This window comes from Cyprinus carpio, chromosome A20, assembly GCF_018340385.1.
Source record: "Cyprinus carpio isolate SPL01 chromosome A20, ASM1834038v1, whole genome shotgun sequence".
Lineage (NCBI taxonomy): Eukaryota > Metazoa > Chordata > Actinopteri > Cypriniformes > Cyprinidae > Cyprinus > Cyprinus carpio.
The window spans coordinates 1,420,487-1,435,607 of NC_056591.1; the positions used below are offsets into that span (position 1 = coordinate 1,420,487).

The window sequence follows — 15,121 nt, forward strand, 5'->3', positions numbered from 1 at the left end:
TTGAGTTATCAGTATGTGAGTGTTATAATGAAAATACATTGTAAAAATCTGAAGTGACTTCAGTGTTTTCTACAGTGGTTACAATTTTCATCAAAAAAAAATTGTTTAAGTGACTTTGTTTCTGTGTTTTCAATGACAACAGTAGTACAGGTTAAATGAAGTTCAGAGTGGCTCTGAGCTGGAGTATTTCTAGATGTTTACTTCCTACTGAAATCCCCCCTGGACCTCTGCCAGTAATGACTGCAATCTGCTGGTAAAGGCAAGGATTCAAACAGGCCAGAATGATCCAGCAGACACTGATCACAACATTACAGTTCAAAGCTCAAATCAGTTTTTATTGTTTATTAAATGTAAAGAAACAGTACAGAAAGAGTATTTGATTGTACAAAATTGGAACTATTGCAAATATACTTTAGGTACACTTTAAATATCTTGCATTTAAAAACAGATAATATTCAAATATCATACAATCTTCAACAATAGATACATTAAAACACTATTTAGGCTTAATATTATAAAATGTGCATTGTAGTACTCCAAATAAAGTTTAATTATAATTTTTATGTCAGTAAATATGTTAATAGATTAGAACTATAATCAGTATGAAATAAATGTATTTTAAATATATTAAGGGTGGTTTTACCATGTTTTCAATAACATCTGAACCAGTTTATACATCATTACATTTAGTACACTAATTCATAAATGCAGAGTCCCTATTTAAGTATAAATATGTATAAAAATGTACAAAGATACAGCAAAATCATCAAAGCACCCTTTTACCACATTTGAACAATGAGTACAGTATTGGTACATTTACAGTGTATGTGAGATGAAAAATCCAGTTTATGAATTCACTGTTCTGGCCAGGATGTATTTGCTTGTTAATCATAATTGCAGTTGCTGGAAGAACGCAAGACAACCCCTTTATTTCTATTGAGTGGTGTGTCTTTGTCCCAATTTGGCATGGTGGGACACTGTTCGAGCTGGTAAGCCCACAGTCATTGTAGTACTTGAAACTTCTTCAGAAAGTGTACTGATCGCTGATGTTCCTACACCATGGCAGAAGATGCCTGAGTCTGGAGTGATTCGACCCGCTTCATTTAATACAGTGATGTTTGCATTGGCCATGTCATCTCTAACCCGTCTAGCCAACCTGCCTATGATCAAGGCCCTTGAGTTCTCGGACAGCTCCCACAGGACTATGTAGCACTTTGGGACAAAATGACAAAACAATATGCCATAGTTGGAGGCCAGGATGGCTGAAGCTTGAACAATGTGCCGCTGCTCTGTCTTGTTTCTATCAATATAAATGGGAATAAAGCAAAGCCAGACAAACAGATGAATCAACATGCTGAAGATGATGACACCAGTCTCGTTGAAATCATGGGGGACTTTTCTACCCTTGAAAGCAAGAAAGAAACAAATGAAGGCCAATAGAGCTATGTAACCATGCATCACCCCAAAACCTACAATGGTGCCCTCATCACAGACAATGTATTTTACCATGCCAGTTCCAGGCCACTTTAAATCTGGGCGAGGAGATTTAAAAATCAGCCAGAACAATAGGATGATACCTTGGCCACCAGTAAGCAGGACCAAATTGATAAGAGGCTTGTAGAGCTTTTTAAGCTCATGCTGCCTGTCCGGATCAAAGGCCATGAAAGCCAGGAAAGTGCGGTAGGCTTTAACCAGGATGCATGAAACACACAGAGTGAAACCGAGACCGTACACGGCCTGCTGTGCCCGACACAGATGTGGGTTTGGCCTGCTGATGAACATGATTACACTGATGAAGCTGACCGCCAACCCCAGTAACATGAAACAAGACATTGTATTTTCAGCCTTTTTGATTACTATTGTGTTTCTGTGCACATAGAAAATGATGAGCGAAGTCAACACTAGAACTAAGCCTATTCCTGTAGCTGCTAACAGAGTTATGGGATAACTGTCCTTCCAATCCAGATACTTCTCCTCGAATTTCCTGCATTCACTGTCTCCCTTATTAGACCACATTCCATCGGGACATTTCAGACATTCAGGTAGATCTGAAAAAGAAAACGTGTACAATCATCAGATTTGCACGAGAAATGCAGAATATAAAATGCTATCTGTCTTAATGAGCTTTGTTCTTTATTATTGGTACCTATATTGGAGGCATATAATATTTCTCTGGATCTCTCTGGAATACGTGATTGGTCACTGGTGATTTCAGTGACACAGTTTTCTGATATCTGTGTCTAGTGACTCTAAATGGATCAGTGTGTCAGTCAGCTGATGTGCTGTACTGGTTCTGTGTCTTGTATGTTAATGTTAATCTATACATTTATTTGGAACGAGAAGTAGTGGAACAATATGCAGTCATTGGCTTCACGTTGGGCTTCATTTTTTTAATTTTTATTTCTTCACCATAATGACCAGCTGACTTAGTCATTTAGATTTAGGTTTTATTTTGTATTAGAGAGCAGCCGCTTGCAGTCGGGCAGTCGGGGACAGAGTAGACACGTCAAGCCGGACACTTTCTGCTCCTGTTAGTGACACTCACGCGGTGTTTGCATACTTTATCACAGATGAAGTGAATTAAATGCAATATTTGTCAAATACACAGACGTTTTAGAAACGTTTTCACAAGCAACAGAAACACTTTTTATATACTGCTTAATACAGCGCCATCTTTTCAAGAATAAAGTTTTAAAACAATCATATACTATTTAAATACTAATAAAGTGGCGGTATATATGCTTTTTCAGTGTTGTATGATAAACATGACTCAATACAACAGTGCGACTACAGTAAAAAAAAAAAAAAGAAGCTTTTTTTTTTTTTATTTAAAAGATTTTTTTTGGTTGTTTTGTTGGAAATGAAAAGGTTCAAATAACCCGAAACACACGTGATCATTGTCATGTGGTCAATCGTGAAACAGCGGTGTCGTCATCAGCGCTCCTGCAGTCGCTCTGGAGAAACTGCGGCCGCATTATTTGGTTAGTTGTGGAGAAGCTGTGTCGTCATCAGTTGACGGCCGCTATGACAGTCATGTGTCGTTGGCGCCGCCTCAAGTCGGACAAAATTTCTAACCGGCATGCGCTGCTTCAAGTCAGATTGCGGTCGGTTTGTGCAGCGCTGCATGAAGCCGAACGCACCTATTGTCACAGTTATGTTCCTTGTTCATGTCATGCGCTTGCCTTGCTTCTCATGTGACCATGTGATATGCCTCCCTGTTCATGTGTCTTGTTCTGATTGGTTGGTGATTGGTTTATTGTCTTGATTGTTCACAGGTGTTCCTTGTTACTCATTGGTCTCTGTGTATATGTAGTCCTTGTTTTTCCATAATTTTTCATCATTTTGTGGGAGTGAAAAATGGTGGGGTAGGGAGTAAGTCATTTTGACCCACACTCCATACCAGTTGGTGGCAGAAATACACCATTTAGTTTTTTTGTCAACCACCAATAGAATTTCAAGAAGAAGAAGAATTTTTTGTCTGGATTTGTTCTGTGAAACCTGCTGTTAGGTGAGTTTGTTTGTCTTGTATTTGTTCATGTTTTGGGTTTAAATAAACTGCACTTAGGTTCAGCTGATGATCTGAATCGGGTGTGTTAAATAAGGGAAGGCATGCAAAACATGCAAAGGACCACGATTAAGAGCCACTGCATTATCTTGATTAAACAGGTAGACAGACATAGACACTTGATATGTAGAACTGCAAGAAGCAGTTGAACCTGCATGTGGCTTAAGAAAGTCCCAGATATACTGAGAGGAGACTCCATGCCTTAAGAAGACTAATCGATCAACCAGATCCCATAACAATTTCTAAGTATGACTTCTTGTCTCATTGTCATGGCACTCTGTTTTTAAAGTGGGTGCTTCCTTTATTTGCAGAAGTTAAACAAAAAGAATTAACAACAGATTGTGAATTCTAATTACCCCAGTCATTAGTATAATTTCCTTCACCACACGGAACACAGTTGTAGCAGCAGGGGATCTTAGACTGGTTCTTCACAGAACCAGGAGGACAAGACTCTGAGCACTTGGACCAGGGCAGCTGGAGGATGAAAGAGAGGTGTGCTTTAAATGGTTAAAGAAGACATTGTGACTCTGGACAATGATTGTCAGCTGTTTTCTTGTGGCTAGAATTGAAGACAGCACAACTCACTGTGTGATTTATCCACTGGAATTGACTGAGGATCTCCACGTCTCTATTTTTCAAGAGGAATTTCCCCACAATTTCAATAAAGCGTTCATCATTATTTTCCTTCCACATTATGAGGTCGTAACCATCCGCAAAGTCACCATTTTCATCAAAGGAATAGGTGTTGCCATCGAGCGTGAAATTCACACTGCGCATACTTTCCACCAGCTGCAAAATAGCGTTAACACATTAAACTCACAGTACATGCAGAGATGGAGTTTACTGGATTTACAGTGATCCAAGTCGCTCTGAGATGCTAAATATAGCAGATCATATCATGCAGCCTCTTTTACTGTACTTTTTGAAAGTTAAATTTGATGTGACTAATTATTAGCTTCTCAACAAATCACAAGCCCCTAGTTGGGAACCCTGATACAGATAATGTTATTTTCTAAATATATGAATACATTTAACACATAAAAAGTATCAATTAGCATCAGTTCATGTATTATGAACAAACATTAACAATGAACAGCAACCCAGGTTTGTCATGTGAAGGAGCTGAAACTGGAGAAATCTCACCTGCCAGGGAGGGAAGTTGGTATCTCCAGAGCAGACGGACTCGTTGCATGTCAGCAGTGCCCTGAGCCCATGAGCGAAAGCATACATGGCCACTCTCTCTCTGTAGGCCTCTCTCAGGTCCACGGCCTGCAGCACATCATCTACAGCGCAGGTGGAGGGCGACAGGGAACAGTTCAGTCTCAGCTGCTTGTACTCCTCTATGAAGTCATTTCTTGCTCCTGGCGTTGGCCTGAGGTTTTTCAAGTAGTCTTCGAACCCTGGTATAATTCCCATGGAAAAGGAAAAGCCAAAGATTTTGCCCACTTTGTTGATGTCTTTCATCTTTGTTAAGTAGCGGTTCATGGACCAGGCATCGCTCGCGATCCAAATTCTGCTTGTGTTGGTTTGGATCATCTCCTTGAAGAGTTTCTCCACCAGCTGCGGCTTCAGAATGAGCAGCACAACCTTGGCTCCAGATTTTTGTATACTCTGAGCAACGTCTTTGATGTGCTTATCCATATCAACGTGGTCCAAGTAGTGTGGAACCACTTTCTCAAAGTCAGCACATATTTTTCCCTGGGACTCTTCCATGAAGCTTTGGTAGGCAGCTCTACCGTAGTCATCATCTCCATACACCACTCCAACCCAGTTCCAGGAGAAATGAGACATGAGATTGACCAGCGCCTGAGCTTGGTAGACGTCGCTGGGAATCACGCGCATGAAGGACGGATACCGCAGTTTGTCACTCAGGACGGGAGAAGAGGACGAGCAGCTGATCTGTAGACAGATAAACCTCATGCATTAGTTATCTGCAGACCGTGACTAGTTAAAGCCAGGGTAAGTGATTTCTGGTAGCCAATGCTGACATTGCGAGTGGTGCGGAGCAAAACCATTGTTTAGAAGTAATTTTATTGTGTGATGTTGTCTACACTATATATATATATATATATATATATATATATATATATATATATATATATATATATATATAATATACACATGTACACATATCTACGGTCTACACTAGATGCAGCACGGCACGAAACGACAAATCACCGACAGAAAACTGCTGCTGCGCTCTATTCATGACGCATTGACACAAATTTCAAATGATTTTCAACAGTCGCTTTGTCGCGTCCAGTGTACTAGACAGACTTTAGCTGTTGCGGCGCAGACATGGTGTTACTCATCTATAGAGAAGAAACAAAGCAACCTCGGCGTCCGATCGCAGGCCTTCTGCTCCTTGAGTTCTCTCCAGCGCTGGAAAGCTGATCCGATATTTACACAGTTCCTATCTCTTGCCTGATTGCCTTAAGCCTTCTTTTGTTCCGCAGACGTTTTCCTCTTTTGTTTTTTATCCACCATCTCTATCTTTCTGTTGCTCGGCTAATGTCCATCCTGTGCACTGAACGCTCTCTCCTCCATGTAATGAGTGGTCTCTCCCCTTAATGCTGATTGGCTACAAGTTTGTTTTGCTACTCAGCCCGAATTAGTTTTCTAAGCATTTTTGAAAAATCGCATACCCCACCTTTAACTGACTAGAGTTACAGAGAGTTTCACTGATCTTAAAGCGATGGGTCACCCAAAATGGACAATTCTGCCATCAGAAAGATAATTTATACAGCTCTTGTCACACAATTAGTCTGTCAAGCTCCAAATACGACTTGTTTGCTGCATTCTACATTTTCAAAGTCATACACTAGTGTTGACTAAAGGACAGAAAATGTGTTTACAACCATTGCTTATCAGTGATAATCTTGCCAATTTTGAATCTATATGTGGGTCATGTTTTGTTCTTTTCCACACCCAAAGCATCACGTGACTTCAGAATGCATGGAATATACAGTACAATGCAAGTCAGGACTACTGTTTTGACAAGCGTGGTCAATGTGAACTTGTGTAGTGTGGAAAAGAGCTGCATGAATATTCTTCAGAAATGATTTGCAGAAGAAATAGAATCGCACAGTGGCATAAGCATATGTAAAAGATGACATTATTTGGGGGATTATTCATGTAAACATTGGCTTTAACAGTGGACAAGTTACCTGAGGATGCAGGTAGAGGCTGAGGAGCTTGGCGATAGCGATGGATAACTCTGAGTATCTCTCTCCCAGAAGAGCTTTCACTGGCGCACGGAAGTCTGTGTAGTCCACAAGGGCCGGCAGAGAGCCGTTAATGGCCAGTAAATGTTCCACACAGTGCAGGGCTTTGGTGGGAGATGCACAAGGATCACAGACTTCATATCCCAGCTTTATCCCCGGAAGCAGTGTAGAGTTATTGATTTCTTCAATTGTGTGGATGGCGCTCAGTGATTGTAGAAATGTGGTCAGATCAAAACTGGTAAAAAGAGAAAGAGACATTTTAGTTCCCAGAACCCCTAGAACCCCTCTTATAGTAAAACTCTCCAGATGTTGGACAAAATAATCTCAACAACCGTTATTATTATAGGTGTTACGCAATGTCATTTGTGTAGTCTACACTGTCCTGCAGAGTTTCGCTCCAGCCCTAATTAAGCTCACCTGAACGAGCTAATCAAGGTCTACAGGATTCACTAGAACAGTGTTTCCCAGACCTGTCCTGGACGACCCCCTGTCCTGTCCTGGTCATTTTGCATGTCTCCCTGCTCCCTGGACACTGTTCAGAAGCTGAGTGAATCTGCTCTTAGAGGATGGAAGCTAATAAAGGCATGATGCTGGTAAAGCACCTTAATAATGAAATAGTGCCTATTGCCCAGGTGCTGACATTATTTTTGTCCAACCGCTCTATTTCCAAATGCATAAACATAAATTATTTTGTTATGATACTGTTTTGATCTGTTTGCTATTTACAACAGTTACTGAAATTTATTAAGGATCAGTTTGACCTCCAAACATCATAATAATTATTAATTATAACAATAGCACATGGAACTCACAACAATTAAAAAAGCAAAACATCAAAATGTATTGTATCTTTTTTTTAATACATTGATAATAAGTGAGTTTTCAATTATATTTTGACCACTGAACTAGTAAATGTCCCTGATTTCTGTTTCAAGGAAGAATCCAAATGATCATTTATTCCCTACTGTTCCTGCTTTTATAAACATAAGAAAGTCTTGTGCATACTCACCCAGTACAAACGAATGGCTGTGGTTTAGTTCGTTTATGAAGGTCGATTACTTTAGTGTGAATTGAGCTCAAAATTGCGATGTTAACGTCTCCATCCAGGTCAGCTCCGCTCAGGGGGGTTTTGCAGTGGACCCACAAACCCGAGCACAGCATCATCACCCCCAGCACACAGAGCTGAAGACGGCACCTCATCATGCTGGATGTGTGGAGCCAGAGTGCCGATGGGTTATTTATACTGAAACTGCTTCTGCTTTTTGGGTGACGTGAGTCGGAAGGCTGGTTCTGGAGGGGACTGTGTCTGAACGTTACCTCTGATATGCTTCTGTAGGATTTCCCATGGGCAGAAAAAAAGAGAAGTGGAGAAATTCACCTGCTCAGTCACATTTCTGTCATCCGTGATGGAATGTGGACTCATTCTGCAGGTTACAGTAAAACGGTCGTTTTCATTTTCATTCGCAATGACAAGAAATGTTGGCAAAATGCAGAAGTTGAGACTTCAGGATCCGGTGCTTTAGTGAGTCTGGAGGAGTTATGATAAATCAACACATATTGTTCATGTGCATTTAAGCTAGATACATGTTTTGAGAGGTCCGCAGCAGCGCTAAGAAAAGACGACCAAAAACATATATATAATAATTGGTGACAATGGGATCGGGAAATGACAAACCAACCTCATGAAGCCGTAATTAAAGTAAAAGAAGCAGAGGGAATAAAAGGAAAACAAAGGTTTCTTTGTGTGAATCTGGCATGAATACAAACAGATTGTTGTCTTAAAACAATATAATGTCCTACTTATTGACACTGACACTTTGTGCCAGTTAATATCTGTTAAAGTGAATATCCGTTACCGCACACAAAAACCAGTCGTGATGAAGAAATGATTCATTTTAACCATGAAACCTGAGCCAGCCCAGATCCACAACTGACAAAAACACATTAAACAGCTTTTAGAATTGTCCTCCTAACAACAATTTCTCAAGATATATCAAACAAAGAGACTCAGATCAAACAAAGAGACTCAGAATTAAAAAAGTGTACACAACAAGATTTGTTTTTATTTCAAAAGAAAAATAATCCATCAAAACTGCATCTCGGGTTGTTTTTCTCATTCTTCTCGAGTCAGTTTATTCGTGACTTAAATGAGAGATTCATGTCATATGCTACTAAGAAGACTTAGCACAAGTAAAGCTGAACCGAGTTATAACCCACAAATGTTATTAAACATCTGCTCATAATTCTGAATCTGAAAAATGAATATGTACACAATAAAATAATATCACTTTCCTTCACCTGAAACTCTTTGTGGACACAGACTGTCTATATTTCCTGATTGATATTCACATGAACTTACAGCAGAGTAATAAAAACAGCGGTCTTTGGGCTGGTTCCAGGAATGGGATTTTATTTTCTTCAGGTTCTTTGACAGCAAAGAACAAAAACAGAATGTAGTAAAGCTGGATCTACACGATTCCTCACTCAACAACTGCTATGAAATAAAAACAAACTAGAGCAGGCTTACTGTGCGTGTGACGTTTAATTGTTTTATCATTGTCTTGAATCAAGTCAGGAATGTGCCGCGAGTCTTTACTTTCACTCTATTGACAAAATCATTTTAAGCAGCTGCTGTGAAACGTAAACCGTCTTTGTTCAAGCAACTGCTTGAGAGCAGCATTCACACCCAGAGATAAACAGAAATGTATGTTAAACTTTCCAAATATGCCATAATGTAAATATGCCATAATCTAGATGTGTCAGTATGCATTGTGTGAACTGAATGTGGGCAGTGCATGGTTTTACTACAGTAAACTACACTAGAGTGACTACGGTAATTTTAAAAAGTGGTCTTTGATTACTACACTGTTTACTAAAAGAATGAATACAAGCTGAAACAGCACCTTGATGTTAGAGCTATGAACTAGAGCTGGTTGGAGTAAAGGAGCCCTCTAGTGGTCAGACTGATGAGAAACGGATTTTAAAATGTATTTATTAGTCTTTTTGAAAGCAGAATTGGCTGTTTTATGCAATTGACTGAGCTATTACTAATTTTAATAACACTGAAGCGTACTGTTATAAATCCGGGCAAAACAAGTTTTGGTTTTTATGTACCCGCTCAGTAATTGAATTTAGTTCATTCTTAACCAAAACATTTTCTTTCCTGCATTTTAGAATAATACACTACAATTTATAAACATTTAAAATAACCTAAAATCATATAAACATTTGGATGGTTGACACTAAAGAGGAGAAGAGACCAGGTGATCACACTTCACCTTTCATTAAGAAGCAGCGCACGTGTGTTGACTTTGTGATAATCTTTAGCTGTACTTCGTGACTGATGGCTTCTGCAGTCAGATCGTGTTCAGGCAGCAGAACTGAGACAATGTGAAGAGATGTGCTGAGATCAGTGCTGTGACCTTTATGTACCATCAAACATGCAGATGTGTCTTTGTACCTGTCAGACATCAATCATCAATTTTCAAAGCCAAAATCTCAATCAGGACCATAACAGAACATTAAGTCAGATGAGAGTTTGACTTGTTCTGACCCTGGGGTAAAGTGATGTGAGAGAGGAGCGGACCTGATGAACCGGTTCTCCTTCAGTCTGCGTGAGGCCAGTGTATCTCTCCACACATCTCTGGCCTCATTCCTCCGCAGCCTGTACTTCAGGGTTTGGCTGTGTGGGAAGCACCGTCCTTCACTGGTTGGAGTCCACCGTTATCATACGGAGCGCTGCAGCACATCCCGTGTTAAAGACAGAGAAACAGGGTCACGCTCAGCCCAATGCATGTACCAGTGATGATCACTTCCACTGTCACGATGCCAGAGGAATCAAATAAAAGACTCAGAAAAACAACACATCTACAGAAAACTGACACAAAAAGTTCACATGATGGATGAATACATAATGACTCAACAGACGTGCATGCTTTTTGTAATGTGCGCTTTGATCTTATCTGATAGTCTGTTGTTGAAACATGCTATTTCACATAACATATCTCTGTTTTCAAAAATCTGTAATTTCTCTGTTAACACACACAGACACACACTTACCTAAATTACACCCAATCAGCTGTGTTGTTTCTGAACGCATTAAAGGACTTTTACATGGCAGTGTGGACAGAGTCATAACAGGGTTTTATTTAACATTATTTGAATAACATTTAAGACTTATGATTATGATGTCAGTCATCTGAGTCATCCTAAAATGACCTTGAAATATGGTGCATGACCATCATCAAACATTAATTTCCCTCCAAATGGCTTGTGCTTTAGGGGATGCTGGAAACAATTTTTTTTTTTTTACAACCCAAACCAGATGAAATGTACCATTACAGATGCCAAAATAATACCAAAATAAACTTGTATTGGAGACTTTAAAGGTAACGCGTGTCATTTCTTTCTGTTATATGTAGTGCTGAAGACATTTTGACTCCTGTAGAAAGGTGCACTAGCCTTAAATGTTGTCCCATAAGCAAACAAATACAATAAAATAATCATTCGTCATCAAGGATTGTTTTCAACTGGATATGTGATAACCATTTTCTGAAGACAGCAGTATTCTCAGATATTAATAATGATGTTTTTATTATTTAGGGGTTTGAAAAAACAAACAAACTCCCATGTTTTTCTTTTCTTTTTTTTGTATGATCGAAGCCAACAGCAGGTTCCTCCTTCACTCTCACAGGAACAGGTTGAGATCCTGCAAGGCTCTGCTGGAGCTCCAGCCACCTCGAAATCACAGTGACCCCGTCCCGAACCAGACCCCTGACCGGGACAATCACAGACCGTTTGGATCATGATCGTTTTAATTGGTCCATTCCACTGCTTCAAGATAGCACATGAGGTCCATGAGGTATACAGCCACACAGCTTTCATAAATAAATCTCATATGAACTCATATAGTAGAGTTTGCATATCTCAGGTAGAAAAGTTTTAAAATCAAGACGATCGATTTGAATTCATATACATGATGTACTTAAAATGAGGTTAAGACAACAAACAGGGAGACAATATTGCTCATGTGAGCTTGTGACCACAATGCATTTGTTTGTCCATTGCACACTTCATGCCACACACACACACACACACACACACACACACACACACACACACGTTTACTTATCTCAATGGGGACATTCCATAGGCGTTATGGTTTTTATACTGTACAAACTGTATTTTCTATCGCCCTACACCTACCCCTTACAGAAAACTTTTTGCATTTTTACAATCTCCAAAAAAAAAAAAAAAAAAAAAAACTCATTCTATATGATTTATAAGCTTTTGTACCCATGGTGACCTAAATTTAGGTGACACAAGTCCCCATGAGTTGGTGTGTATTCAGGTTTAAGTCCTCACCAGTGTAGAAAAACCTGTTCACACACACGCGCGCGCGCATACACACACACACACACGCACACACACACACACACACGCACACTCGCACGGAATTCATGCCGAGACAAACACTAGCGGAACCGGTCTAGGCCACTTTGAGATGGCTGCGCTGTTTGGGGGGTTTGGGCAGGGGTTTGAGGGAGGCCGGGATGGGCAGCTTGTCCAGGCTCTTGGGGAACTGCTCGGGCGGCAGCTGCGCCAGGATCCTCTGCATAGCGATGAGGAAGAGCGGCGCCGGGTCCCGTCCGATGAGGTAGTTCAGCTTGTCCTCCCCGAGCACCTTGGACCAGCGCTCGGGCTCTTTCCGCAGGGAGCTCTTCATTTTGAAACGCATCTCCGGCATGAACATCAGAAGGTTATCCAAGCAGGACTTCTTGGCCCCCACATTCACCTTGGAGTCCCACAGCTGCTGGAGAATGACGTCGAGCGGCGTCATGCCGTTGTGGTCCACGGCCTGCGGGGACGCGCCGTTGCCTAGCAACAGTATGACGGCGTCCGCGCGCAGCAGCTCGCAGGCCAAGTGCAGCGGGGTCTTGCCGTCCTCCAGATGGAAGCAGCCGCCGCGGTTCATGTAGGAGCGCAGGCCCGGCTGCCGATGCGCCACCTGCAGAATGTGGCCCAGTATGTCCCGCCTGTCGTAGCGCACGGCCATGGCCAGGTGCGGCGCGGAGGACGGGCAGCAGCAGAAGCGCTCCCCGGGCATGGCCAGCGCCTCCTGCGCATAGTGGCTGAGCAGGAACTGCGCGTACGCCCGGTGGTCGTGCACGATCGCGTAGAGCAGAGCCTCGGACGGGCTGTACGTCCTCTGCTTGGCGTCCTCCTCCCAGTAAAACGTCTCCATGGTGCGCATGTCCTCGAGCATCCACACGGGCTTCAGGTCCCGCACCGCCTGATAGAACAGGAACGAGATGAACTTGTGCTGCTTGCGCTCGTCGTCCATCTGGGCGCTGACGGGGTTCAGGCGGAGAGCGTCATTCTGTGCGCGCAAACAGACGAGATTCGGCGGAGCTCATGTTGATTCAGTCGCTCAGCAGCGATGCGTCTGTCACTGACCCCCTCTCCGCAGTGAGAGCGCGGTGCGCATGCGCGGACTCTCCGGCTAGCTTGCTGCATGCGCACAGTCCAATTATTTTCGCCCAGTTGCTCCTTTTGTCATCGCTGTGCTTTGTGAGAAGGAATTCATCCACAAATTTCCACAGAGTAGGTTTTTGGTGGCTCTGGAAAAAAGGTCTTTTTTTAAATGTTTTGTTTTTAATTGATTTTACAGTTGTTTTATAATTGTTTTTTTGTTTTTTTTTTTTTTTTTTTTTTTTTTATTGGTTGTGATTTAGGAGTGGTGAGTGAAACATTCACTCATACATCTAATCTTTAGACCAAGTCTGCAAAACTACAAGCACATTACATGCTTTAAACTCACTTTGCTATTGTAAAGCAAACTTTTCGCAAAACCATTAACAATTTTCTACATTACACACATCAGAAATGAACAGCTCTCGTGTTTCATTTGTCATTTACATGCCGTGCTAATTTTCATTTACTTGTGGCCTGTGGTCATTTGTGATGTGTGTAAAATCTTTTATTATTTTTTCTTTTGGTTTGGTGAATTATTTTTACCTCTTGCATTTCTGTTCGGCTCAATCTCTCTGCATTGTACACACACACACACACACACACAAATACACACAATGTAATCACAAACACACACACACACACACACACACACTCTTGCATTATTGTGATTTGTGTGTATACAGTACAGAGAGATTGAGCCAGTTCAGTGGATGGGGATTGTTAGGAGGTCATGACAGACAAAGGCAAGTGGAGGGAATTTGGCCGGGACACCGGGGTTACTCTTTATTGAGTAGGAGTGATTTGACTCAGTTGACAGCCCCATTGACTCCCTCTGCAAATGTATTGATGATATTAACAGCTGGATGTGCCAGAACTTTCTTCAGTTAAATGAGGAGAAACTGAAGTGATTGCATTTGGAAACAAAGATGAAGTTCTCAAGTGAATGTATACATTGACTCTAGGGGACAGACAACTAAAAATCAGGAATCTTGGTGTGATTCTGGAGACAGAGCTTAGTTTCAGTAGTCATGTTAAAGCAGTAACTAAATCAGCATACTATCATCTAAAAACCATTGCAAGAATAGATGTTTTTGTTTCCAGTCAAGACTTGAGAGAAACGTGTTCAGGCCTTTATCACCAGCAGGGTGGACTACTGTAATGGTCTCCTCACCGGCCTTCACAAGAAGACCATTAGACAGCTGCAGCTCATCCAGAACACTGCTGCCAGGATTCTGACTAGAACCAGAAAATCTGAGCACATCACACCAGTCCTCAGGTCCTTACACTGGCTTCCAGTTACATTTAGGATTGATTTTAAAGTACTTTTACTCGTTTATAAATCACAATGACCTAGGATCTAAATACACCAAAATATGTTACCTACTGAATATAAACCTAACAGACCACTCAGATCATTAGGATCGAGTCAGTTAGAAATACCAAGGGTTCACACAAAACAAGAGGAGTCTGCTTTTTTAGCGTTTTTACCCTGTGCTGGTGTGGATGTTAATAATACACGGCAAATTATCTCAATAAACTCTGGCTGACACCTGTTCTCATTTTGTGAGTTTCTGAATATATATACCAGTTCCTTCATGAGGATTTGCTGTGGTAATGACTCCATTCCTTGCTGTTAAAACATTCAGTTTGATCTGAGATCATTTTGAAAGTGATAGGAAATATCTGTTTCTTTTCTTTTCTTTTTTTTTTCAGAACAGGAGAATTAGGCGGATCTTTCTGTCGTACAATTACACTGTTTTAACCTTAAAAAAAAAAAAAGGATATTTCCTGATATTGATGCCCTGTGGTCTGAATCTGACCCTCAAGAATCTGCACACAAAGCATGAGATCCAGATCA

General features: G+C 41.1%; 2 protein-coding genes across 2 annotated transcripts; both read right to left on the minus strand.

The window, feature by feature from the left end:
• Nucleotides 1-221: 221 nt before the first annotated feature.
• LOC109064995 (G-protein coupled receptor family C group 6 member A) lies at nucleotides 222-8,370 on the minus strand. Its single transcript, XM_042777319.1, has 6 exons — nucleotides 7,799-8,370; nucleotides 6,733-7,024; nucleotides 4,709-5,464; nucleotides 4,151-4,354; nucleotides 3,922-4,039; nucleotides 222-2,048 (listed from the first exon to the last, which is right to left on the minus strand). The coding sequence occupies exons 1-6, from the start codon at nucleotides 7,990-7,992 to the stop codon at nucleotides 934-936; spliced, it is 2,679 nt and encodes an 892-aa protein (XP_042633253.1). The 5' UTR covers nucleotides 7,993-8,370; the 3' UTR covers nucleotides 222-933.
• A 2,545-nt stretch (nucleotides 8,371-10,915) lies between these two features.
• On the minus strand, nucleotides 10,916-13,269 carry zgc:112001 (uncharacterized protein LOC550384 homolog). The gene has a single exon (XM_042777320.1). It carries the CDS (start codon nucleotides 13,130-13,132, stop codon nucleotides 12,278-12,280), a length of 855 nt encoding a protein of 284 aa, XP_042633254.1. The 5' UTR covers nucleotides 13,133-13,269; the 3' UTR covers nucleotides 10,916-12,277.
• Between the last annotated feature and the right edge of the window lie 1,852 nt (nucleotides 13,270-15,121).

What these genes read in the sequence shown, in the direction of transcription:
- LOC109064995 (XM_042777319.1), bottom strand. Translation starts at nt 7,992, where the DNA reads ATGATGAGGTGCCGTCTTCAGCTCTGTGTGCTGGGGGTGATGATGCTG. An exon ending in CAGCCATTCGTTTGTACTGG is followed by an intron (nt 7,025 to 7,798) that starts GTGAGTATGCAC and finishes TCTTTTTACCAG; the next exon opens with TTTTGATCTGACCACATTTC. An exon ending in TCCAGTGGATAAATCACACA is followed by an intron (nt 4,040 to 4,150) that starts GTGAGTTGTGCT and finishes TTCATCCTCCAG; the next exon opens with CTGCCCTGGTCCAAGTGCTC.
- zgc:112001 (XM_042777320.1), bottom strand. Translation starts at nt 13,132, where the DNA reads ATGGACGACGAGCGCAAGCAGCACAAGTTCATCTCGTTCCTGTTCTAT.